The 27,027-nt window shown below is 44.4% G+C and overlaps 1 protein-coding gene across 2 annotated transcripts in view; it reads left to right on the top strand.

The window, feature by feature from the left end:
• Nucleotides 1-27,027, top strand: part of Akap12 (A-kinase anchoring protein 12) — an 88,474-nt gene that overhangs the window by 51,141 nt on the left and 10,306 nt on the right. The window contains exon 1 of one of the 2 annotated variants that reach the window (XM_005321370.4): nt 16,417-16,648. The exons of the other annotated variant lie outside the window; for it this stretch is intronic. Coding sequence (XP_005321427.2) covers nt 16,624-16,648 — 25 coding nt within the window. The 5' untranslated portion in view covers nt 16,417-16,623. Of the gene's footprint in view, nt 1-16,416; nt 16,649-27,027 lie in introns of those variants that run through there. 2 annotated transcript variants of the gene reach the window in all.

The raw sequence follows: 27,027 nt of genomic DNA, 5'->3' as shown, positions 1-27,027 counted from the left end.
TGTTCCCCTCCAAATACTCATTTGGCTGTGCAAGTCTGCTTTCTCTACTTAGGGTTTGCTTCCTTTTCTATTTCAATTTGCACGTAATCGATATCTTCTTAGTCTTTTCAAGAAGAAATTCCTGCCTCCTCCATCTCTGCCCTCTGTTCTGCCTTCCTTTTTCTACATAGTAGTTGCAGACCTCTGTCCTTCTTTCTGTCTCTTACCCTTTAAAATAGAATCACCAAGGCAAAGAGTTCCTGGCACAGTGTGTGTGGGTGTGGGGGGGGGGCGGGGGGGTGTGCTCTATTTTGTTCTGTTTTCTTGTTGGACAGGTGCCCTCCCACTGGGCCACACCCCAGTCTTGTTTTGTTCTTTGAATCCTCTGGGCCTAGGATAGTGTCCAGAACACAGTATACACTCAATAAATATTAGAATAACTGAAGACAGTTTTGAGTTAAAATTCACAATGGTATTATTTTCCCCTGTATTTTTAATTATATGGCTAAGGATAATCTGTTCGTTTGTTAACTTTGTACCCATTCATTTCCTGCCCAAATACTGCCGCTTTATAGATTTTATTCACAGATCCCTCCTTTTGTTGCTCGGGCGGTAACCACGCCGGATCCTTCTTTCAGGGCACGGGGCTGGGCCCTCACAGGTGCCTGCTGTTGGCTTTCAGGTGTGGTCTGCAAATGGGAAATCTGACCCTGACCTGCCTGGGATTAAATGAGGTTTCCTAGTAATGCTATCAAATGGGAGCGCTCCGTAGGCGGAGGGGCTCCCCGCACACACTTTGGCGTTTCAAATGCAGTCCTGTCGCATGACATTTTCTCAAGCTGTATCCTGTTTGGTGATGTTTTGAGAACACACACAGAACCGGCCTTGAACTTAGGTGAAAGTGCTATGGTGTGCAAGTGCTGGCAACTGGTTTGGATTCATTCCTTTGTTCCCTAGCAATATTTCCAGCACGGGTGCTCTGAAATTACTTATGTCATCGACAGATTTCTGCTACAGATATTCTACTGCTTTCACCCTTAAAGAAACAGATTTTTTTTTTTCTTTAACTAATCAGCAGCTAGAGATGCACAGAGAAGACTGTTTCCCTCTGAACTATAATGAAGTTGTCTAACTTAACAAAACAGGGTGGGGGTGAGGAAGGAAAGACTTCAAGCTCCCACCCCATTCTAAATTCCCTAATTTCAGGGAACTGAAATATATAAAAGTCTGTTCAATTATTCTTTCTCTGGGTGATGTATTCGTTTGAATACATCTCTCTAAGAGTCAGTTTTCATCTGTAAAATGAGCATCTGCATCCATTTCTGAAATTCTATGACTGTCATCAATATTGCTGGTTATGGGAACTCAAAGCCTCACTGTAAATTAGCAACTGAAGACCAAGTGATCATGGGCAGGCGGGAATCCGCTTGGTAATTTCACTCTGCCTTCAATAAAAATAGTTCTATGATTTTTCTTATTAACCTGATTTTAAAAGCTACTCTCTAGATTTGAAGTTTTAATTTCATTGGAAATAAATGTTGAAGAGGGGAAACTTTATTCAAGAATAACTTGAAGGGGGTGTGGGTGCAGGAAAGATGGTGGAATGAGATGGACATTATTACCTAGGTACATGTATGACTCCACATAGGGTGCGACGCTACATCATGTACAACCAGAGAAACGAAAAGTTTGCTGCATTTGTGTACAGTGAATCAAAATGCATTCTGCTGCCCTACATACCTAATTTTTTTAAAAAGAGAATAACTTGATACATAATCATCCAGGTAGGAAAACAAAAGAGAGATGGTTTTATAAATATGACCACAAGGTATCACATCTCTCTCCTGCAGTTCTGCTGACTTCTTTGAAGGTCAGGACTGTGGAAGTGGGGTTGTCGTGAAAATGTCCATAAGTGCCACATCCTTGCCCCACAGGCTGTTGGCATTATCTGTGCACCTCTCTAGTTAGGGCTACCCAACCCTCTCTCCATCAGGGTTGGTGCTCTGCAGCATTGCCCTTGAGGGAAGCATAAGTGAGTATGTTAGTCAGCTTTACGTCACTCTAACAAAACACTGGAGGTAATTGACTTAGGAAGAGAAAAGTTTCTTCTGGCTTATCCCAAGTTTGGGAAGATCCATTACTTTGAGCCTTCTAGTGGGGAGTACATGACAGAGAAAATTGTTTACCTCTTGGACAGGAAGGAAAAAAGGAACAGGAAAGGACTTGGGTCCTACAGTCCCCTTTAGGGGCATGCTCCCAATGTCCTAAGGATCCCCTACTAGGCCTCTTCTCCTAAGGGTGTATAGAACCTCCCCATAGCACCAACGAGGGACCAGTCCTTTAACACATGGGTCTCTGAGGGGCATTTAACATCCAGACTACATTGTGAATTGGCCTGTAGGTTTGCCCTAGTAACATGCCAAGATTCAGCCCCTTCCAGAGTTCAGAAGGATGGAACCCAGAAGCTTCCTATTACTGAGCTACATCCTCAGTCCTTTGTGTTTTTTGAGACAGGACCTCACTAAGGAGCTAAGGCTGGCCTCTTAACTTGGGATCCTCCTGCCTCAGCCTCCAGAGTCAATGGGATTATGTGCCACTATGCCTGGCTAGCCCTTTCCTTTTAAGGGATCAGGGGGGCCCATGATGAATGCTCCTGAATGGTGACTAAGCTATTAATGGAAATGTTCAATTATTTTAGCATTGGTCTTGTTCATTGGCTGCTACTACAAAATGCCTTAGACTCCATAATTTATAAACACAGAAACTTACTGTGCACAGTTCTTGAGTCTGGGAAACCCAAGATGAAGGTGCCAGCAGCTTCTATGCCTGGGGGGACCTACTTTCTCACAGAGGTGCCATCTGTGTGTCCTCGTGTGGCTGAAGGCAAAGGGACCCCTAAACTCCTTTAGGCTTCTTCCCAAAGGCACTGATCCCACGCAGGAGGGCTCTGCCCTCACCACCTCTCACCACCTCTCACCACCTTGGCCATGGGTTTCAACATAGGAATTTGGAGTTCAGGCCTCCTCCGCCATTTTACTTACTAAATGAGAATCCTTTAGGTTTTCCTCAAAGACTGCCTCATGTTCAGAGTGAATGGCGCCCCTTTCTCCCCCTGTGGTAGCCTCCCAGTGGTGAGACATTCTGTAACACAACGTCCCTATATTTTATAAAAGGATATTTTGATCATGTCCAAAGATGTGCTTTCTGAGCTTAAAATTCATCTTTTTTTTTTAAATTGGTGCATTTTAATTATACAGTTACTGGATTTCATTTTGGCACATTCGAACATACATCTAACATGCTTTGATTGTGTTAAAATTCAGCTTTTTAGCCTATCCATTAAGGCTCGTTCCTGAGTACCATTCCTTCCGTTTTCTCAAATTGCTTTTGTAGTTCAGGAGACAATACAGAGTGATTTGAAGTTGTCTCTCACCCTCTTAGTAGTCTGTACCTTCATTGTTCAGGTGAAAATTCCATATGTGCTAGGTTGAATTCATCGGTGAACTGTTTGCTTTAATGGGCCTTCCCATGGCCATGCAGGGTTGAGAAGACACGTCACCGGAGGCCGTCACCCTGCTGAGTTATCTGCCAGGCTGCCTGTGAGGGACACTAGCTGGTGGCCTAACAGGAGACCCTTGCCTTCCCGCAGTCCCGAAGGCTGGAAGTCCAGGTCAGGAGGCTGGCCAGTGTGGTTCCCCGAGGCCTCTGCCCTTGGCTTGCCCATGGCTGTCTTCTTGCCGTGTCCTCGCGTGGTCCTTCCTTTGTGCATCCCTGGCGTCTGTGTGTCCAGATGTCTTCTCATAAGGACACCAGTTGGACTGGATTAGGGCCCCCACAGTTGGGCTCATAGTTTCAGGTCCCCCCTGCAAGGTGCCGCGGATTCAGACTTCAGCGCACGAAACTGAGGGGACTCAGCCGAGCCTGGACAGCTTGGCCTCCGTGACTGTCACTGGAAACAGCCCCCCTTGGGACGAGCAGCCTTAGTAGAAAGGAGCTCTGACGTCACCAGCCCCTGCCCCCAAGCAGGAGGCTCTTCTGCTGTGTACTGGAAGAGTTGGGGGGAGTTTTCTCCATAAAAGGAGGTGGTTCCTTCTCCGGGAGTGGAAATGTGCCTCCCTCTGCCCTCTCCCTGCCCAGTGCTGCCTTCTGGAACTCCGTGGAACCGGCTCCCCCTTTCCACATGGCAGCCCTCTAAGAATCCCACACATCCATCATCGTCCTCTCACCTTTTCTTCTCTAGCAAAACACCTCCAGAGAAAATAGCTGCCTCGCATTACGAGAAAAGTGCCCAGACTTCTGTGCTCTTTCCAATAAGAAGTTACTGGATGGAGTCTTGCCAAGTCTAGCTGGGTTTCCCTTTCCATTTTCCCAGTTTTTAAGAAGAGCTTATTTCTAAAAAAACAAAACCAACACAATAACAAACAGGGATTGAACCCAGGGTACTTAACCACTGGGCCACACCCCCAGCCCTTTTTTGTGTTTTATTTTAAGACAGGGTCTCACTGAGTTGCTTAGGGCCTCGCTAAGTTGCTGAGGCTGGCTCTGGTTTGAACCCACAATCCTCCTATCTCAGCCTCCCCAGCTGCTGGGATTACAGGCTTGTGCCACCCGTCTTCTCAAACTCTTTAAACCATGAGAATATCTTGGTTTGAATCAAATATTGTGTACTGAAGAAATTGGTTAAAAGAGGCAAATCATTGACTGGTTGTATAGAAGAGCCCTCTTATCAAGGAAAAAGAAAATATTGATGTGTGTTCATGTGTTTCTAGCCCCTGAATTATCAGTCACCCTTTTGGTACTGGCCTCATTTCTGATAAATTATTTTTTTCTAATTCTCTTGTTTTTCTTTGTTCTCCTCTAGAATTACTATTATTCAGATGGTAGACCTTCTCGATGATCTAATCATTATCATTATTGAAATAATCATTAGCAGGACAGCCTTACACAATACAGTAGCTAGAGGAAAGGGTAAGAGAATCCCCACTCTCCAAATGATTGTTGAGTCTAAATAAAGGAGAAGATTCATATTCCGCAGCAGAATGCGGAATATGAATCTGCCATCCTAAGCCCAGGACCTCAGTATTGTGGACTAAATATTTATGTCACCCACTCCTGTTCATATGTTGAAATCCTACCCCCAAGTGATCCTAACTGTGCGTAGCGCCTTTGGGTGGTACTTAGGTCTTAAGGCCAGAGCCCTCCTGGTGGACTGAGTGGCTTTATAAAAGGGACCCAGAGACCTGTCTTGTTCCCTTTCACCACCTGTGGACAGACATGAGAAATGAGGAGTCTGCTTCCCAAGACCCAATGAATAGCGGTTGTCTAGAAGCTACTGCTGTATAGTGATTAACCACAGCTGCCCAAAGCAGACCAGGACACCCCATGAAGGAACTTTTCACCAAAGTACAATGTTTTCCTCGTGCTTGTGAAAGTCTTGGTCCTGGGTGTTTTTGTATTTTATTTAGAGACAGGGTCTCGCTGAATTGCAGAGCTCATTTCTCTTTGGTGTGTTTGGGCACATTAGGATTCTACCTGGGACATCTGTGTGGAGGTGCTGCTGTGGAACCCCATGCCCTTCTAAGTCTTAATCCTACCCATGACTCCCTTAGTCCTTCAGTCTGCTCCAGCACCTATGAGCAATAAATCTCCATGAGAAGGGATGGGGACATAGCTCAGTTGGTAGAGTGCCTGCCTCGCATGCACAAGGCCCTGGGTTCAATCCCCAGCACCCCCCCGCCCACACAGACAAATCTCCTTGTGAATCCATTTCCATCCAATTTGCTGAGCTCTTCCAGCTAGAAACCCATATCCTTCATTTCTGAAAATTTTTTTTTCTAATTCTCGTGTTTTTCTTTGTTCTCCTCTAGAATTACTGTTATTCAGATGTTAGACCTTCTAGACGATTTAAAAATCCCTCCTCCCTCATTTTTTGTTGCACTGTATTTGTCTCTATTTTCTGGAAAAATATTCTCAAGTCTATACTTCATATTAATTACTACTTTTTTTTTTTAAATTCTAACAATTGCCAGGTGCAGTGACACACATCTGTAATCCCAGCGGTTTGGGAGGCTGAGACAGGAGGATTGTGAGTTCAAACAGAGTCTCAGCGAAAAACTAGGTGCTAAGCAACTCAGTGAGGCCCTGTCCTAAATAAAATACAAAATAGGGTTGGGAATATGGTTCAGCTGTCAAGTGCCCCTGAGTTCAGTCTTCTGTATCAAAAAAAAAAAATTCTAGGAACCCATATTGGGGGCCGTGTATCTATATACTCTCTTTTGAATGTATCCCTTCCCCCCACCCCCCGGCTGCAATATTTTTGGTCTCTCACTATTAGCATTTATTTTTATTATTGAATATGCAATGCCTAGGAATTTGCATGACATCTTTGCATAGGGGTCCTGCCAGTCCTCTCTATACAGTTTCAACTTTAATATTTGTGCCGCTGAAGTCAGCATAGAATTTTGGTGTGTGTGGCACTGGAGATGGAACCCAAGGCCTTGTCTCTGCTGGGCTGGTGCTCTACTTCTGGGCTACACTCCAGCCTCAGGATTTCTTTTCTTTCTTTTTTAATATTTATTTTTTAGTTGGACACGATACCTTTATTTTGTTTATTTATTTTTATGTGGTGCTGAGGATCGAACCCAGGGCCTCCTCACACGTGCTAGGTGAGCGCTCTACCATTGAGCCACAACCCCAGTCCAGGATTTCTTTTTAAAATGTTTATTTAAACTATGCATGGTCTCTGTTTCTTCAAAATTGCTTCTTTGGTTTGATACTGTTTATTTTATTTTGTTGTGGTCTTTCAAGTTAGATGTTTTCATTACATGTCTGATTTAGGGACAGGTTTCTCATATTTAAAAATTTGCTGCTGTGTCCCAGGGCAAGGTGAAGCAATGGGGGCCATCCCTGTAGGATGACGTAGGACAATCTAAACTTCTCTATTCTCATGTCCCCCAGCTCCCCCGAGACTCTTCTGTCCACCTTCTGCAGTATGTGTGCCTGGTTGCTGGAATCATAGGAGCCAGGAGAGGCTGCATGGAGGACTCCAATACCCGCTGTATAAACTCAACCCTGCTTGTTTGAGATGGTGCCCTTGGATGTGCTCTGCCCCCAGGAAACTCTGTGTAACCCTCTCAGAATATAAACATCTAGTCATCTCCTGGGAAACTTATTGAGCTTTTTACTTTTACAAGTGTTCGTTTTTTCTTTGCATTTATGTTTGAAGCCAGTCTAAATATACTACTAGGTTGAGCTTTTAAGTAAAACATCATGTGGATGGAAGCCCTTGGTCCCTGTACAGTGAAAGTGTAGAGAAAGTCATGGATTTGAATATGTTCACCCCAATTAAGAGACAGTGAGAAAGCTGTTCCAAGTAAATCTACCAAGGCAATTGAACTTCTTGCCACCTAGAGATCACTAGGAACTCCAGTAGACAAAGCAAATTAGTTAGTTGTGTGTTTTTTATCTTGCTGTAGGAGGGGGATCCTTCATGGGTGCCTGAGTAATGATCTGTTGGAGGGGTATTTTTGTAGGACTTGAGCGTATCCTGCATGATTCTGAGGACATCTGTGGAGAACTGACAGCTAATTCTAGATTGCACTTGAGGAGACTGAAGGCCAATTCTAGATTGTACACGGGGGAACTAAAGGCCAATTCTAGGTTGTACATGGAGGTAGTAAGTGATGGATGCTGTGATTGGGTATTTTGGTCATTCATATCTGGAGGCAGAGATGCCAAATCAGAGGTAAATTTGTCATTGGGACTCATTCCTGTGAGCACACAGAAGGGATGTTCAATTATTTTTGTAGTTTCAGAGCTGTGCACTGACCTCATGTGAATACTCGTCTGATTTGCGGTGTGCTGTGTGTAAAGTATATACCAGATTTCAAAGACTTGGTACAAAAAATAAAATAATCTAAAATAGATTATTAATTTTTCCTACCAAGTACATGTTGATATAACATGGATATATTGGGTTATATAAAATATATTAAAATCAACCTCAATTGTTGATTTTATTTTTTCTGATTGTAGCTACTAGAAGGTTTATTACCTCCATGACTGGCTTGGGGCTCACACTATTATTATTACTACCACTTTTTAGTATTGGAAATTGAACCCATATTTAGAAATAAGAAATGCTTACCACTGAATTACTTTTCCAGCCCTTTTAATTTGCATTTTGAGACAGGCTCTTGCCAAATTTCCCAGGCTGGCCTTGAACTTGTGATTCTCCTGCCTCAGCTGGAATCGCAGGCTTGCGCTACTGTGCCTGGCTTATAATGAATGCGTTCTTGAGACACTGGTGATGAAAGGGCATTCTTGTTTTTATACAAGTTAAGATTAGTCTTTCTTCCAAACTAATTTTGTTTTTCACCCTGTTGAGGGCAGTATCTCCCTTACTGAGAGTGCATAGCTAATATTCCACTTCTAAAATATACTCACAAACTGGGCATATGCTCCTGTAGTCCCAGATACTTGGGAGGCTGAGGTAGGAGGATTGCTCGAGCCCAGGATTAGACACCTCATCTCAAACAAAACACTTGCTGGTGCTGGTGTTGACCTTCACCAGCACCTCAGAGTAATAGTACTTTGGAGGTATTTTCATTCTCCCATTAGCGGAAGCTCAGGGACTTAAATACTCTGCCCCTGGCTGCACAGCTAACAGAAGAGCTGGGACCAGAAACCAGCTTCGCAGACTTCAGAATCCTCTTTGGACTTTTATTACCATTTGGATCTTTAATGTCCCCTGAAGAACTCCCGTGTTAGGCAATACAGGAATGCTCCTAAGTGGAATGATTTGATGATGAGAGCTGTAAGCTCATTGGTGGACTAGTCCATTTGATGGATTAGTAATTTGAGCAGACTGCTGGGTGGTTACTGGAGGCAAGTGGGGACTTGGCAAGAAGATGTAGGTCACTGGAGCTGTGGCCTTGGACTGTATCTTGTGCTTGGCTTTTGTCTCTCTCTCCTTCCTGGCTGCCATGAACAGAGCGGCTCTCCCCCACCATGCCCTTCTTCTGCCCTGATGGTCTGCCTCCGCTCAGGAGAGCAATGGAGTTGGCTGACCACGGACTCTGAAACCATGAGCTCAAAATAAACTTTTCCTTCTCTAAGTTGTTCTTGTCCGGTATTTTAGTTATAGTAATGGAAAGCTGACTGACCTAACTATATCGGGGTGCAAAGGACTTTTAAGAGTGTTCGAGTCAGAGAATTTGATTTTTATTTTATGTCACTGAACACGTTAGGTAGAATAAATATTTTCTTATTTCATTATTTTTAAAGAATCCCCTTTGCTTTCAATAGACTTTCATCTATTTTCAGGTTCCCATGATTGGAGAATTTAAGATACAGATTTAGACTTTTTTTTTTTTTTGAAGATTGGGTGTAGCTATGTTGCTTAAGGCTGGCCTTGAATTTGTGGGCTCAAGTGATCCTCCTGCCTCAGCCTCTCCTGTGACTGGGGATATAGGCTCCCATCTTCCATTATTGATAGAAAATCAAAGATAATGCTCCAAGTCTTGCACCTTTGAGTTTTAGGGCTTTCCGGGTAGCCTTGGACCACCTCGTACAACCCGCAGCCCTGAGGCTAGTGTGTTTGACTTCCAATCATAAAGGTAATAAAGATGAGTTGCAGAGGAATTTGTAAAGTGTGGAAAAATCTTGAGATAGAAATTGCTCATAATTCTACTTTGGTTTGTCTTTGTTGCTTTTCTTTCAGAATTCTCTTCCCCCTCATGTACGGGGAGGTATATGTGCATTTTAAAAAGCAAAAATGGGGCTGGGAGCAGTGGTGCATGCCAATAATTCCAGTCTCAGGAGGCTGAGGAGGAGGATTGAAAGTTCAAAGCCCAGTGAGACTCTATCTCAATATAAAAAGTAAAAAGGACTGGGGATGTCGCTCAGTGGTAAAGCACTTTCTTAGTATGTGTGAGGCCCCGTTCAAACCCAGTAACACACACACACACACACACACACACACACACACACACACACACACACACACACGCTTCAACAAGGAATTTCAGTTGGTATCTGTCTGTGTTCATCGCATGAGGCAGAGACCTGAAAATACGTTGAGCCCAGCACCCCCAGCTGTCCTGTGTCTCACTCGTCCATGCTGTTTCGATTCAGTGCATGTGGCCATGAACAAACAAAACAACTCTATTAGGTATAATTGATATGACGCGCAGTTGACCCAATTAAAGTCCAGTTGTCCCTTGGTATCTGCTGGTGATTAGTTTCAGAGAGGACTTCACATCCACAGACTCGACCAGCTATGGAGTCAATTGATCTTAAATCAAAAAAATATTCTAGGGAACCAGGCCCAGTGGTAGCACAAGCCTATAATCCATCCCAGCAGCTCAGGAGGCTGAGGCAGGAGGATAGCAAATTCAAGGTCAGCTTCAGCAACTTAGGGAGGCCCTAAGCACCTTAGCTGGACTCTGTCTCAAGATAAAATATAAAAAGGGTTAGGGGAGTACCTCAGTGGTTAAGCACCCCTGGGTTCTATCCCTGGTACCAAAAAAAAAAAAAAAAAAAAATTCTAGTGGGGGAGGGGGGAGGGCATGAGTGAGTTTGTGCGTGTACTGAATACATAAGGACTTTTTTCTTTGTCATTATTCCCCAAGTGATAGTCTAACAGCTATTATATAGAATTTGCATTGCACTAGGTATTATAAGTAGTCAAGATGATTTAAGGTATTTGGGAGCTGTGTGTGTAGGTTACATAAAATACAGCACTCTTTTATAGAAGGGACTTGAGAATCTGAAGATTTTGGTATCTTGAAGATGAGTCAGGGAATCAACCCTGCAAATACTGAAGAATGACTGTGCATTTATTTATATTTATTCTTCTATAGTTATCCAATTTTAATAGTTTTTAGAAATACTTTTACTTTTTTTTTTTTTTTTGGTACCAGAGATTGAACCTGGGCACTTAACCACTGAGCCACATCCCCAGCCCAATATTTTTACTTTTGACACATAGTAATTATACATATTTATGGGGTACAGTGGGACATTTCACTCTATGTATACAGTGTAATAATTGGATTAGGGCAATTGGCATAGCTAGCCTTGCAGACTAGGCAGGCACTTTTGCCATTGAGCTAGACCCCCTAGCCCGGGAGCAGTTATCTTAGGGGCACTTTAAAGAAGGAAGAGTGGTGCAGATAGTGTCTTACTTAGATTTTATCTGTCCTTTTCCAGCTGCTGGTTTTTGGCTTATTTTCCTCCAAGGGTAATTAACACCAGGTTGAAGAGCAAGTTTAAGATAAGGCCAGGGAGGGTTGGATATGATGGGAGTTCATTCTTCTGGCCCCTGACTCTCCTATTTGGATAAAATATTTAGGCATCCTTGGAGGAAGTTAGTGGACCTATTCTGGTATATTGGTCCTTGTTCCCTCCCTTTCTGGAAAGAGAGAGAGAGAGAGAGAGGGGGGGGGGGAGGGAGGGAGGGAGGGAGGGAGGGGAAGAGAAAGTAAGTCCTGGTCTGTATTGTAGTCATTCATCCCGGTGTCCTGGCCCTGAAGTCCTCTCTGCATTTGGAGTCTGACACCACTTTCCCCTCAGTTGCCTCTGATCTCTGTCTGCCCTCGGGTGCTTTTCAGATCCCCTTCCTCGGGGTCCAGGCCTTTCTTACTTCCTGGACATTATTCTGATTATGTCTCGCAGATGGGCAGGGCTGCAGTTGGCTTCCGTTGCTGTGCAGCATCTTTCAGTTCTTGGTGCCCTCATTCTGCTCCTTCCTCCAACATCTGCTCCATCGCTCCCAGTCCTTGAGTGTATTTCTCTGTATTTCCTTCCCCATTTGCTTTTTCTAAATCACCAGATCTAATCCTGGACACCAAACCCTGCCTCTAAACCTCCAGTGGTTCCTGTGGTTTTTAGAATCCATGCAAAGTTCTTAAAAAAGGATGAGCAAATACACTGGCTTCAGTGAGCTGTAATTCACAGAACATGTATTTGACCCGCTTAAAGTATCTGTGGGTGATGGTTCCTGAGCTCTGTGCGTGTTGTACCAACAGCCCCTGAAAGGAGGAAGCTGAAGATCAAAGACATTAAACCATCTGGCGAAGTCCTTGTGCCCAGGGCAGACCCCAGTCCCAAGCCCCGAAGCCTGTGCTCCTGAAGCCCATTCTCTGCTCCCAAGCAGCTGGCCCAAGGGACTAGGTGCTTTGGAGAACAGGGTTTCACAGTCAGTGCTCCCAGGGACTGCCTGCCTGCCTGGGAATGAGACTTCTGAGCAATTTCACAAGGCTGTGGAATCATGAGGGGAACATTCCTTGTCTATTTCTGCTGTGATGCTTTCTCTTGTTGTGGTTTTCTTGATCTATGCTGCACGTGTGTGTGTGTGTGTGTGTGTATGTGTGTGTGTGTGTGTATCCTTATCTATAAATATCCCCATCCATGGGGGTAAACTACACATAATATAAAGTTTACCATCTTAATACCAGCGGTGTAAGTACATGCCCTCTGTTGTGCAGGCATTCTCCTGGACTGTTTTCTTCTTGCAAAACTGAAACTCTGAGCCAACCCACCCAGCAACTCCCCACTGCCCCTCCCCATATCTCCTGGATGTCATCATTCCACCTTCCATCTCTGTGGATTATTTGACTACTTTTATAGGTACCTCATAAATGTGAGCTCATATAATACCGCTGTCCCTTGGTGTCTGGTATCCCCGAGGTCTGATTCTAGAAACCCCCACAGATACCGAAATCTGTGGCTGTGTGTAATGCCTCCGTGAATAGTCATGAGCAAGCTTTTGCATGTGGATGGGTGTTCATTCTCTTAGGTGTCCATCTAGGAGAATTGCTAGTTCAACTTGTAAATCTGTGTTGAACATTCTGAGAACATACCAGATTGATTTCCAAAGCATTTGCACCATATAACATTCCTGTTAGCAGTGTCTGAGGTTTCCAGTTTCCTCTCTTCCTTGTTATTGTTGTCTTTTTGTCTTTTGTATCTGGGATTGAACCCAGGGGCACTTTACCACTAAGCCACATCCTTAGTCCTTTTTAATTTTTTTTTTTTTAAATTTTGAGATAGTTTCTTAGAGCCTCACTAAGTTGCTGAGGCTGGCTTTGAACTTGTGATCCTCTTGCCTCGACCTTTTGAGTTGCAGAGATTATAGGTGTGTGCCACCCCACTGGCTATTGCTGTCCTTTTGATCATTGTCTTTTAGATCATCTTTATCCCAGTAGGAGTGAAGCGGTTTTGATTTGCATTTCCCTAATGGTTGAGGACCTTCCACATCTTTTCATGTGTTCACTGGCCATTTTTTAAAATATCTTCTATAGAGAAACATCTACTGTATTCACATTTTTTGCCTATTTTTAAGGATTGTTACAAAGTTCTTCAGATGTCCTTCTACACCCTCCCCAGTGTAATAGTCCTAGCCTCATTTCCAGTTCTCTCTGGCCTCCTCTCCCGACCTGGCCTGCTGAAGTACACCTGAGCATGCAGCTGTCAGGGAGGCACTCATGATGCCCTGGTGGCCATACTCTCCACGCCTCTGCCCCTGTCTGCCATTGACTCTGCAAACGATGTCCACCTCCAGGCCCCAGGTGGTCTGTCTCCCATACTTCCAGAGATGAGCTAAACCAGAGTATGCCCACCTAAGCCTCTGGGTTTGCCCACCATTTGCCACTGAGTTCCCTGAGGCCAGGGACAGTCTCTAATTGTGTCCTTGGATGTTTAGCATAATAAATGTAGAGCAACATCTTGTTAAGTATTTTTTGAGGAACCATGCAGATTTTGGAAACATTTTTTTCCTCCACCATCCACCTAATTGATGAACATCATCCTGTAGTTTTTGCTTTGGTTAGTGATGTTCTACCTCTAAAAACCCCTGATTTCACAAAAGCTAACAGAGAATGGAAGTTATAACAAAGGAAAGTTGCCTGCATTGTACATGGTCCCTATGTGTAGACTTTCCTTCTGCTTATCCTGGCTGATGACTTTTCTTTAGATCCACTCACAGGGGTGCTAGCTGGGCAGCCATGCGGTGCTCGCTGGCCTGGATTGCTCTGAGAGGTGGAGATCAAAGGAAAGCAGTCTGCTGAGACAGTCAACAACTTGCTGCATTATCTATTGCTCAGCCTTGTGACTTTTAACTGCCTCTTTAAAGAATCTCGAATCAGATATGTTAGTGTCGTCATCAGTGTCGTAAAAAAAAAAAAAAGTTTAAGAGCCATGATTGGAGAGTAAAACATTCACCTTTTAAAATGCCATTTGGGGCCTAAACTTTGTGACTTGTGAAATGTTTTTCCTATCCAGATCAGTGAATTAGATATCACTTGGCCTGCGTTTTGAATTTGGACTTACAGCAAGGCAGGTGCTGGTGATAGAGGTATGGAAGGTTGTAATCAATGGAGGTATGGGGTCACAGCCACATGCTGTCCACATCACCTGGTGCTGAGGAGTGACTGAGGCTCCTGAGAAAGGGTTCATTTAGTGAAGAACACTAATGCAACCTCCAGAGGCTTCTTTTTCATGAGCTGTTCAGCCAGGACACTCCCAGGCTGGGAGGGGGGTATGGGCTTTGGGAGGAGAGAAACTGCTGTTCTGCCCTCTGTCCCCTCTCCTAATGGAGACTGCAGAGGGACCATTAGCCCAGCAGCATTTCAGACACACCAGATTCTCATTACAGCTGAAGCTACTTGAGAACTCAAGTTGAGGATCCTCTAGGGAAGACGAAAGGTTTGGAAGCAGCCCCCAGACAATCTCTTACTACATCAGAAAAAGACCCATTGCGCCCTACACACATGTAAATTTACAGCGGGAGTCGGGTGTTTGCGGGAATAAAAGACGGAAGTCACGTTTGGGGGAGAGACTGAAGCTAATTTCTGATGGCCCGCAACGAAGTGGCCCTCATTTTGCTCACTCTAAGCCTGAATGTGGTGCATATCGCCGCCTGGTGACTACAAGAGCAATTACGTGCCAAGACCCCGCCTCTGGCCTGGGCTTCCTCTTTCCCTGGATTCTCTGGCTCTCCCTCCAACCGAGTGGTTGCTGTGTCCACTCTGGCCCAATGCGGAGGCCGCCCACCCTCCCCGCTGAAGCAGTAATGAACGTGATCTTCACGATCTGAAGAAAAGAGCAATAGTAAAACTTTTCTCTTTGTTTGCTTAGGGGAAGAGCCAAGGCTAATGGGGTCAGACAGGCAAGGCATGCAGTGATAAATAGGAAAAAGATGAAAAGAAATGGGAAACGCAGGGGACCTAATGGATCTACCCTGACAATCCTGGCATACAAAACCGTTTGAAAAAGTGTGATAAATTGTCATTTATCACTTTATGTAGAACAAATTTGAAGCTTCATTGAAAAAGAGCTGACGAATTCTAGAGCTGCCTGAATTTCTTATTTTTAAAAAACACAACTTAATTTTCTGTCTCTTTCTGTGCTGAAGATAAACCTTAGGGCCTGGGTACATGCTAGACCAGCATTCTAGACTACTGACCTATGTCCCAGCAGACCCCTGCCTTCACCAAATTTCTGAAAAAAAAATTATTATTATTTTTTGGGACCTGGGATTGAACCCAGGGAACCTAACCACTGAGCCACATCCGCAGCCCTTTTTAAATTGTTTATTTTGAGACAGAGTCTTGCTCAGTTGCTGAGGCTGGTCTTGAACTTGTGACCCTCCAGCCTCAGCCTCCTGAGCACCTGGACTTTACAGGCGTGTACCTGTATGCCGGCCTGAATTTTTAGTTCTGCTTGTTTTTCTTGATAATGGGCTTGTTCAGTAGAAGCAGGATAATGTCTATATATTGGACTAGAGCATAGTTTGATCTAAATATTTAGCCAGTTTGTACCATTAAAAAAAAAAAAGGACCGAATGCTGAAGTATTTCTGCTTTTTAAAAGTTGCCTTGATCAAATGTTGAAGACAACGTTTGCTTTGTAACAGCCCTGCTCAAAGCGTCCAGGAAGCAGGACTACTGCGATTTGCCAACCCTCAGATCAGGGCAGCATTTGGGTGCCTATGTGAGAAACAGATAGTGAAATACAAAACACCATAGGTGTGAAAAGGGGAGCAGTGTTTTGCCCCTCATCAGCCATAGAATAAATGGAAGGATGCAGAACACAGTATTAAAAATTGAAGGAGACTTTAATGTCTGTGCGGTTATTTCCTTTACATAATCTTAATTAAAGTCGAGATGCGCAAGTCAGCCAGGGATGAAGTAACCCTTAGATCAAAAGCTGCTCTCTGGGTCGCTTTCATCCCCTCGTCTTCCAAGCCCTCGGTGGGTGTCTGTGAGCCAGCTGACCACTAAGGGAGACCAGCCGGGGAGGGGTTCTCTCCTGTAGGGTGGACACGTGACTCCCGCGGCTGGGCCAAGTCTGGGGAGAGGTGCTACGCTCGCTCGGGAGGCGGGGTGAGGGGCGAGGCGGGGTGGTGGGCGTGGCGGGTGGGCGTGGCCCGCCTATAATTAGCGGGGAAGTGCCCTCGCGGGTCGCTCTGCGCTGCGGCTCCGAGGACACCTCGGCCCCCCTGGAGCTCAGCGGTGGCTGGCTGTCCATTCCGATCACACCTAGACCTCGGCGGGTTGGTAGGAAGGAGGCTGAGCAGCAGCCAGCTGCCCAGGAGGGCAAGGACTGGCCCACTGATTGGCCTCTGGACTTGCGCTATTAAAATATGCTGGGGACCATTACGATCACAGGTAAGACGCGAGCCAGACCCCCGGCGACCGGCCTGGGGCGAGAAGCGCGCTTTCTTCCCTCTGCCCTTGCATTTGGGTGGGCACCCTGGGAGGCCAGGCGCGCCTTTCTGCCCGTGCGCCTTTTCATCCAGAGCTTCTCTTTCATCTTTGCCAAAGCAGAAATCTTCCAGAAGGCGCTCATGGGAGCGTGTATTTTCCGTTCAGGTTGTGGAGTAGCCTTTCCCTTGGTAGGGGGCTCCGACGGGGCCATGGGGACAGGAACTGCAGCAGCCAGCAGAATAGAAAATACCAGATTTGTGCGAATTTGAAAATAAGGCGTGAAAGCTTAATCTTTCGCAGTATTCATAAACCAAAAAAAAAAAAAAAATCCTGATTTTTGAGAAATTGCAAGTGTTTGGCCTTTTGACTTGCTTATTAGGAACTTTGAAGAAAGGTACACTTGGTGGTTTAGGAGGCTGAAGTTTGAGCTCTGGTTTAAGGGTGGTCATCTAAAGTATGTATGTATGTATATATGAACTTTTGGCAGTACTGCAAATTGAACCCGGAGCCTCTCCATGTTAGGCAAGTGCTCTAGTACTGAGCATAAACCCAAGCCTTAAGTGGTGGTATGTTTAATAAAGCTATATTTACTATAAACGTACCCATTTGAGCATTAGTAAAAAAGCTAAAAATGTATTTTTCTTAGCTTGTTTTCTAGGAATCTGGCAATATGAAGTATAATATTTAATTCCTACATCTAGAAAATAAGTTACCTACATCAAACTTTTAGAATGTACTTATAGCTCCTCTAACTTGGTATTGGATTATCTTAATGCAATTGTAGGGTGGCCTGGCTTCTTTGGGAGCCTGCACATTTTTTTCTTCCTCACCCCCCCTCATCAAAAAAATTCAACTCCATTTGCTAATTTAGATTGATCAGAGAGCTCTTATTTAAATATTTGAGATCAGTGCTGCCAGATCTATGTGTTTTCTTAAAAGCGCAGTATAGACTTTCTAGGAGTTAAATGTTTTCTCAATCTAACTACTTTGGCAAAGCCTTGTTGTCTTGTGGAATTTTAAATCAATGTGAAAGTTTAGCAAAACTAAAAATATCTCTCACTTCCTATAGATTAGCTTGTTTACTTTGAGATTTCCTTCATATTCCTTCCCCCAACTTAACTTGATTAGCTTTACTACCATTTACCAATACGAACATTTGTGTGATATACGTAAGAGATTATTATTAGACAAAGTGAAAAAATGAAAAACACAAGATTCATGATTTTTCCAAGTCATTAATTTTTCCATGTTTGAAGTGTGCAAATATCCAGTCCTGGTAGAGGTCCCCTGTGGTGTGTCTTGTGGGAGTCATAGAGGAGGGAGGGACTTCTGAGTTCTCACTTTTTGGGACACTTTTTGTATACAAGATGTTTATTATACTCACTGTTTAATTATAGTTTGTCACGTGTCCAGCTTCTTGTGGGAAAGGAAGGTGGTTCTTAAGCAGTAATTAAGAGTTAATAAACCTGTGGCACTGGAGGGAGCTTTTAACAATGGATTCAGATAATAATGATGGAATAATTAATGAACAGGAAGGTTTGGAAGGATTATCTGATTTTTAAGATAATCTTAAGTGTTTGGGCCCCTATTCTGAATATTTTTGCTGTTGTTGGTGCTAGAATTGAACCTGGGGATACGTTACTACTGAGCCACATTCCCAGCCCTTTTTAGTTTTTGAGCCAGGGTCTCACTAATTTGCAGAAGTTGGCCTTGAATTTGGTAGTCCTCCTGCCTCAGCCAACCAAATTGAATTGCTGGGATTATAGATATGTGCCACCATGCCCTGGTGAATTTTATTTTTATTGCAATGTGGATATGGAGCATATGGAAAACTGTGCAAAATTTAACAGCAAGTAGACATTTCATGATGGAAAAGGTAAGGAAAAAAAAAAGCAGGGTGTTGGTGGTTTCTGTCTCTTTTCTCTCTGCAAGTTATCCTGACAAGGAAAATTTGTAATCAGTCTTTTCTTTTTGGTTCTGGGGATTGAACTCAGGAGTGCTTAACTACTGGGCCACATCCCTAGCCCTTCTTTAATTCCTTAGAAACAGGGTCTTGCTAAGTTACTGAGGCTGGCTTTGAACCTGTAATCCTCCTGCCTCAGTCGCCCAATCCACTGGGATTGTAGACATGTGCCACTTTGCCTGGCTGTAATCAGCCTTTGAATAATTGGTCAGAATCATGGAAAGCAATGAAGGTTTTAAAACCTGATGTAGGATGCATTAAATATTCAAAGCTCTCATTCTCTGTGGAGTTACTCTTTTAAATAAAGGAGAAGAAAGTTCCTGGAGTCCTCTTCAGTACTATGGAACTTGAGGAGGCGGTGTTCAAGCTTCACAGTTCGTAACAGGACAGATAGTGCTTTTGTAGGAACTACTGAAGAATGAGCTTTCTTTTCTGAAAGGAGGGAAAAAACTATCTCTCAGTAGTAACCATTATCATTTCTCTCTGTTTCAAACAAACAACTGAAACTATGCAGCAGAACTTGAATTATGCAATGATGGATCATTCACGTTGCGTGCTGCCATTTCTGAGGTCTCCTTTCCCTTGTGTCCCATTAGCAATAACAGCCTAGAAACTAGAGCATAGTGATTTGACACAGTGATGAGAGAGGGCCCCTTCCTTACTCACACACCAGCCATGCCAGCAAAATACTTCAGAATTAGGAAAATATCTTTTCTGTTTTCCTTAACTCATAAATTTTATTTAGATTTGCAGGTATTATTGATACTTGGCGAACTTTGCAAAGGTATTGTGAGAAGGTAGGGCCGCTCCGCTCCTCCACCCCCCTCAGTACTGGGGATTGAAACCCAGGTGTGCTGTACTGCTGAGCTATGTCCCCAAAGCCTTTTTAAATCTTATTTTGAGACAGAGCCTTGCTAAATTGCCCAGGCTGGCCTCCAACTTTTGACCCTCCTTCCTCAGCCTCCCGAGTCACTGAGATCATACGCATGTGCCATAGCACTCAGACAATATTATTCTTTATCACCACAGTAAGCTGGGGAAAACAGCTTTACTGTTTTAAGTAAAGTATTCATGCATATTTTTGAGTATTTATAATGCATGCACCTACCTATACAAATATTCATGCATATTTTTGAGTATTTATAATGCATGCACCTACCTATGCAAATTGTTTTACAAGAGAAAAAGAAAAAAAACAAAAAACAAAACAAAAAGCCTGCATGTGGCTGTTGAAATCTGCTGTGGATACATAGAGTTGTCCAGAGATTTGGGAGAAATGAAATCGGTACCTTTGCAACTGCTAAGATCAATGACCATGCCTATTGAGTACCTATTTTGTCAGGTATGTTCAGTACTTTGTGCACATCATAATTTATTCCTCACATTAATCCTGCAAAAAGTGGTTGTTTAACCCCCTTCTTATCATAAAAGTAGATTTCTCATGGTTTGGTAATTTATCCAAAGCCTCATAGCGACTAAGAAGTGTAACTATAGAGTACCTTCTAAAAATTTGACCTTTTTCTCATTTTATAGAAGGTGCTAATAATTGTTTAGTGACACCCACAATTTTTCAAGTCTGTCCAGACACAAAATGTGAAGGTCAAGACCAGGGACGATGATGATGTCACCTGTCAGCTCCTGTACAGGGTTTTACTTCTCTGAGTTTGAATCCCAGTGAAGCATCTCCCCTTGGAGATTCTGTGGCTTAATGAGCTTTAGGACAAGGGGGGTTGGGTGTGTTAGGATAAGGGGTGGATTTAGAATGCAGGGAATTCCTGGAAAAATTCCAGGACAATGCTACAAGTTGTGGGGGAAAGTTAACCAGTTCCAGATGTCATAGTAAGCCATCGTAATGTGCCTGGGGACCGAGAACCCTGGTTATTCTAAACCTAAAACAATGAATGTTGTAGCTTTTGTAATATTGCACTTCTATTTCTCTGCTAAAAATGATGTGTCACTGAAACCCAACAGCAAAGTTCAGATTATAACATTAAAAATTTTTTAATATTTAATTGGACACATGCCCTAATGTTTTAAGTATCTAAAGCAAACAAATTACACTTCTGTTTATTTATTGTACAGATTGTACTTTTATCTCTTAATCTCTATAGTCATCCCTTGGCATCTGTGGGGAGTTTGTTCCAGGATCCCCTAAGATACCAAAATCTGTGGATGCTCAAGTCCTTTATATAAAATGGCATGGTATTTGCAAATAAACTACACATATCCTCCCATATACTTTATTTTATTTTTGGTGGGGTACTGGGGATTTAACCCATGAACACTTTGCTACATAGCTACATTCCCCAGGCCTTTTTATTTTTACTTTGAGACAAGACCTCACTAAATTGCTTAAGACCTTGCTAAGTTGCTGAGGCTGGCCTTGAACTTGAAATGCTTCTGTCTTAGCCTCCCCCGTTGCTGGGATTACAGGTGTGTGTTACCGCTCCCAGCCCTTCCATACACTTTAAGTCATTCCTAGATTACTTACTAGGCCTAATAGAGTATAAGTGCTTCAAATAGTTATTATACTATTTTTAAAAATTTTATACTATGTTGTTAGGGAATAATGACATGGAAAAGATGTCTGTACATGTTCAGTGCAGACAGTTTTTCCCCCCCTCAAAGTATTTACTATCTAGAAACAAGATAGTTATGATGTTGTTTCCACTAACGGTAGATGTGTAAGAACCTGATCACACCAAAACACACACCACACAAGACAGTGTTCGGGGTGGTGCAGATGGCCCTGTGGACCCTTGGAGGGATCATAGTCTTTTTCTCACCCTCTTTACGTGTCTGGAGTGGGAGAAGATGGAAGACTTGCAGGGGCAGTGTGAAGATGGAAATTGCTGGCCACTCAGTTTTTTTCAGTAGACACCCTGGCCACTCCCTTTCCAGTGATTTGGCCATCTCAAATCTCTCCTGATATCCTTTCTAGCTGAATATCATCCTCAGTGAGGCAGTGAACACCATGTCTGTGCTGCATAGTACTTGAGAGGTTTGCTGCATTGATGGCAGTGTGTGTGTGTGTCACTGGGAGTTGCACATGAGTGAATGCCGCACCACGTGAGCAAGGCGCACGCTAACTCCAGTTGTTTCTATGGGTGGACTTTTGGGAGTGTTGCTTTGATTTTTTTTCTCTTCCTATCCTTGGACAAATCAAAAGCAGATGATAGTTCTGTAGCTTGGTGATAAGGTGTATGCTTTGTATGCCCAAAGCCCTCCGTTCCATCCTGAGCACCAAAATATCTATAGTGAGTTGATGTGTCAAAAATGGTGAGAGAGGAGGTTTTGAAATTATAAATTAAAAAGTAGATTTTTTTTTTGCAGTGTTGGGGATTGAACCCCAGGCCTTATGCATATTAGGCAAGTGCTCTACACTGAACTACATCCCCAGCCATTTTTAAAATTTTATTTTGAGGCAGCATCTTGCTAAATTAATTGTACAGACTTACCTCCAACTTGCGATTCTTCTGTTTCACTCTCCTGAGTGGCTGGGATTACAGGCATGCAGTACTGTGCCTGGCAAAAACAAACACATTAATAGAAGGTTCTCATGAAGTGCAGGTGTGTATGGATTCTGCTAGGTGAAGCCTGGACAGGCCAGCAGTGGACCTTCTCTCTTGGAAGCCTGCTCCACTGTGTCTTACTGGTTACCCAGCGGCCAGGCCTACTGGTTCCCTTCCTTTCCTGCCACCCCAGATAATTGAGTTATTTTTAAAAACCCATTTAACAGCCTTCCACTTTGCTTACTAAGTTATCATCTCATTGAGCACCAGCATAGGGAACATGAAAAAATACTTTTGCAAAGGTGTCTGCTGAGCCACAAACTGGAGAGAATGATGGAAGGGAACGGTGACATCTCATTTGGGATCTCCACCTCCAGCCAGAACCTGGGAAATGGGGGATTTCGAGGGTACTGTGCACAGTTGGGTCACAGGAAGCACAGAAAGTGAGGTGGGGAGGTAAAGAAGGGGGGTCAACACAGAAGGAGGTCTGAGGCCCTATCCTGACCTGCACTCGTCCAAAATGGAGTGATGGACCTGCATCTTTAAATAGTGCAAATAAAGGCAAAGAAGGGATAGAAGACTGACTTGAGGTATGGGTGCCCGTATTCTCCCCTTGAAATGTTTCTGTTGGACGTCAGAGGTGAAAATGGGCACCCCAGAATATTCCACTTTACAGAATTTGAAGGTGTACCTGAACCTGGTTGGTGGGATTTCTTCACCATCTGTCTGCCCCTCCTTGTAGTTCAGCAGCTGAAGTGGGTCAACACTGCCCCCTTCTGTTCAAACACTCTGGGATTTGGACAATGGTTTTTATACTTGTGAATGTCTAATGCACATTGTCCAACAGTAGGGGGACATTTATCCATCGTGCGGTCATTAGGCCAGTGTTTTGAAGGCTGTTGAATTACTTACCTGGAAAAAGTGTAAGTATTAATAGTGATTATTTCTGAATGGTACTTTATGGAAATTTCCCTCTGATTTCTGTATTTTAAAGTCTCTACAATTTATTTGGATTATTGTCAGAATTGACGAACGTTAAATAAGTAGTTTCATTCTGAAGAAAACAACGAAGACAAAAGTCACTATCATTTTTATTTTATTATTTTTAGAGACAGTCCACTGATAGGCCAATCTTTCCAGGCAATTCCAATTAGGGCAGTGATGGCTATTAAAGGTAAGGACAACTGAGATTTTAGGAAATTTTTCTTGGGGCCCCTGTTAGGAAATGGTAAAGCTGAAACTTAAAAGCCAATCTGTCCAGGGTCTTCCTCTTTATCTGAATCCTGTTTCTCTTTTTTGGAGGTGGGGTGTAGTTTTCCTATTGTTAAATACTTAGTTGAAATTTATATCTTAGTATATAGCATACCAAAGATAAATGGCCTCCTCTAAACTGATAGAAGGTGGATATTACTCTCTTCATTTTGTTTTCTATGTTTTTGCTAGATATCTGCAGTTTTGTGTTTAAAACAATAACTCCAAACTGACAAATTTGCAAATATAAAAGTAATACAAGAAATGTCCATATGCCCTTTAGCTGGATTGACCTATAGTTACGTTTTTCTTCATTGGAGCCAGCATGCCTGTAATTCCAGCACTTTGGGAATGCTGAGGAAGGAGGAACACAATTTCAGGCCATCCTGGGCAACCTAGAGAGACCCTGTCCCCAAATAAAAATGTAAATGAAAAATAAAAGGGACTCAGTGGTAGACCCCCGTTTATTTTATATCCCTTCCTAACCATTTCTTGGGAAGCAAAACAAACACCAGAACCTAGATTTCTGTTATGGAGGCATAAGATATAAATTTTAAATTTTGAGATAGGGTTTCATGGAGTTGCTGAGGCTGGCCCCGAACTTCCGAACCTTCTGCCTCAGCCTCTGGAGTCACTGGGATTACAGGTGTGTGCCCCCACAACCAATCCCTTATGGTTCACCTTTTTCTTCTTCCTTCTCCCAACCCTGGCTACCACTGATCTTTTCCCATCTGCACAGTTTAGCCCTTTCTGGAATGTCATATAGATTTAGAATCATACAATACATAGCCTTTTCAGATAGGCTTCTTTCACTTACAATATGTATTTAAGGCTCCCCCTGGGGGCTCTTAACCACGGAGTTACATTCCTAGCTCTTTTTTAATTTCAATTTTTTTTTTTTATTTAAAGACAAGGTCTCACAGACCTAAGATCTTGCTAAATTGCCAAGGCTGGCTTTGAACTTGCAATTTTCCAGCCTCAGCCTACCCAGCTGCTGGGATCACAAGTGAGCGCACCATGCTTGGCCTCCTCCCTGTCTTTGCATGGCTCCATAGCTCATTTCTTTTTAGTGCTGAATAATATTCTGCTGCGTGCATGTACCATCATGTATCTACTCAACCTACTGAAGAACATCATGGTTGACTCCAAGTTTTGCAATTATGAATAAAGCTGTCATAAATATCCATGTGCGGTTTATTTGTGTTTACTTTTCAACACATTTGGGTAAATAACCAAGGAGCACAATTGCTGGGTCTTATTGTAAAAAAGTACGTTTGGTATAAGAAATTGCCAAACTCTTCTCCCCAGTACGCATATGGCATTGCGTTCTCCCAGATGCCATTTTTGAAGTCGGTGCATTCCTTTGTAAGCCAGTTGGAGGGTCATAGCTTTGTACGGGAAACTTGTGCGATGTCTGAAGTTATTTTTTCCAGATTTTAACAATGTCCCTCTCTTTTTTTCTCCTTTCTCTCTAGTACTGGGAGTTGAACCAACGGTGGGGGTGGGGGTCAGCCACTGAGCCACATCCCAGCCCCCCTTCCCCTTGAATATATTTTATTTAGAGACAGGGTCTTGCTGAGTTGCTTAGGGCCTCGCCAAGATGCTGAGGCTGGCTTTGAACTCTCAGTCTCCCAAGCCACCGGGATTACAGACGTTGCGCCACTACCCGCCCCCCTTTTTATTCAGTACCGGAGATTGAACCCAGGTGTGCTTTACCACTGAACCACATCCCAACCGTTTTTTGAGACAGGCTTCACTAAATTGCTCAAGCTGGCCTCAAACCTGCGGTCCTCCTGCCTCAGTCTCCCAACTCCCTGGGATCAGTGGTGTGCAGCAACGTGCTGGGCTGGAATTCACAGCTCTTAGCACCAAGCCAACCCTCTGCCCGCTGCAGTCACGGAGCCAAGCGGGGTTTGGAGCCGAGCAGCTGGAGGAGCGGAGCGTGGGAAGCAGAGGGTGGACCCAGCAGCTGGGATGTTCGGCGCCCAAGGCCAGGTCCCCAGGACTAGCTTTCTGCCTCCTAATGCCTGGCCGGGCTCGGGGGAGACCTGGGGGGCCGGCTCGGCGGAGACCCGGGGGGCGGGGCTCGGGCTGACCCGGGGCTGTCGCGGCCGCCCGGGAGCCAGCAGGCCTCTGTGACGCGCGCCGCGGCCCCCGCGGGGCGGCCCCGTCAGCAGCGCTGAGGGCACCCGCTCGGGGCAGGGCGCGCATTCCGCGATGGGGCAGCCCCGAGAGGCTGGCCGGGCCTCACGGGCCCCTGTCGCTCTGCCCCCGGCCGGCGGAGCGCGCCATGCCCTGGTGGAGTAGACTTTGCCGTGAGTAGCGCGCCCCCCAGCGGCAGCCCTCGCCCTGCGCGGCGGTGGCTGGGATCCCGAGAGCCGCCTCCACGGAAGGCTGTGGGTGCCCGCCAGAGCCCGGCGTGGGGTTTTCCAGCCTTCTGTCTCCCTGTCCCTGTCCCTTCCTTGGAAAAGTCAGCCTGCTGAGGGCAGCACTTAGAGCGGGCAGGAAGGGACGGGGATAAGAACAGCGCCCACTGCATCCCCCAGGGCTGTCCAGTGGACCCCGCTGTGCCTGAACTTGCCTCGGGGTTAGTTAGCCAAGGGATCGGAAAGACAGGGCCTCCTCTGGGTCCTATAAGCATAAGCCAAAGCCCCCGATCATGTCCTTAACCCAACCCGGAGATGAGATGAAAACAGATTTGAACACAGCTGCCGTCCACCGCTTCTTTCCAGCGGACACAGTCCCGGGAACTCTGGCTTGTAAAGGAAGCCAGTTGGGATACAGAGGCTGAGATAGGAGGATCGCCAGTTCAAAGCCAGCCTCAGCTTCTTTGGCCCTAAGCAACTCAGAGAGACCCTGTCTCTAAATAAAATAAGAAAAAGAGTTGGGGATGTAGCTCAGTGGTTAAGTGCCCCTGAGTTCAATCCCTGGGGGTATGGGGGGAGATAGATAGATAGATAGATAGATAGGTAGATAGATGGCCATGGGAGGTAGAAAACTCTCCAGGCTGCAAGACCCTATAACAGTGCCATGTCCTACCTAGACAACAAGGAGAGGAGGGCGGTTGTGCTACCCTAAGGCCCAGTGCTCATTAGATGTGTAATAGCCTGGTGACATAATGGAAACCAACTTTTAGGAAGCATGGCCTCCCTCCCTCTAAGGTCTGTGTAGTTTGTGCCTGGCGCAGAGGGCAAATAGAGGGTGAGATCCAAGCGCCACAACACTGCACATATCCAACCTGCACCCAAACCGCAAAAATGCAAGCTGGGCCAGCCAGGGTGTCCTGTCTGGAAGATTATTCTGACCGTAGCAGTGTCTAGCATTGCTTAGGTCAAAAGAGACTACAGACTATTTGACCAGTTACGATTTTTAAATGTCCTACGTATTTAAAAATGTCCCTGTAAGCCCACAGAATGGGAGAAAATCTTTGCCAGCTGTTCCTCTGACAGGATTAATATCCAGATCAATAAAGATTTTAAAAACTGTAAAATGCACCAAAAAGCCTAAAATAACTCAATCAATAAATGGGCAAAAGAACTAAACAGACATTTCTCAAAAGAAACACAAATGACCTACAAATATATGAGAGAATGTTCCACATTCCCACTAATCAG

Source organism: Ictidomys tridecemlineatus, chromosome 8 (assembly GCF_052094955.1).
Source record: "Ictidomys tridecemlineatus isolate mIctTri1 chromosome 8, mIctTri1.hap1, whole genome shotgun sequence".
Classification (NCBI taxonomy): Eukaryota; Metazoa; Chordata; class Mammalia; order Rodentia; family Sciuridae; genus Ictidomys; species Ictidomys tridecemlineatus.
The sequence above is the reverse complement of the archived record's forward strand: the minus strand, read 5'-3'. Positions and strand labels throughout refer to the sequence as shown.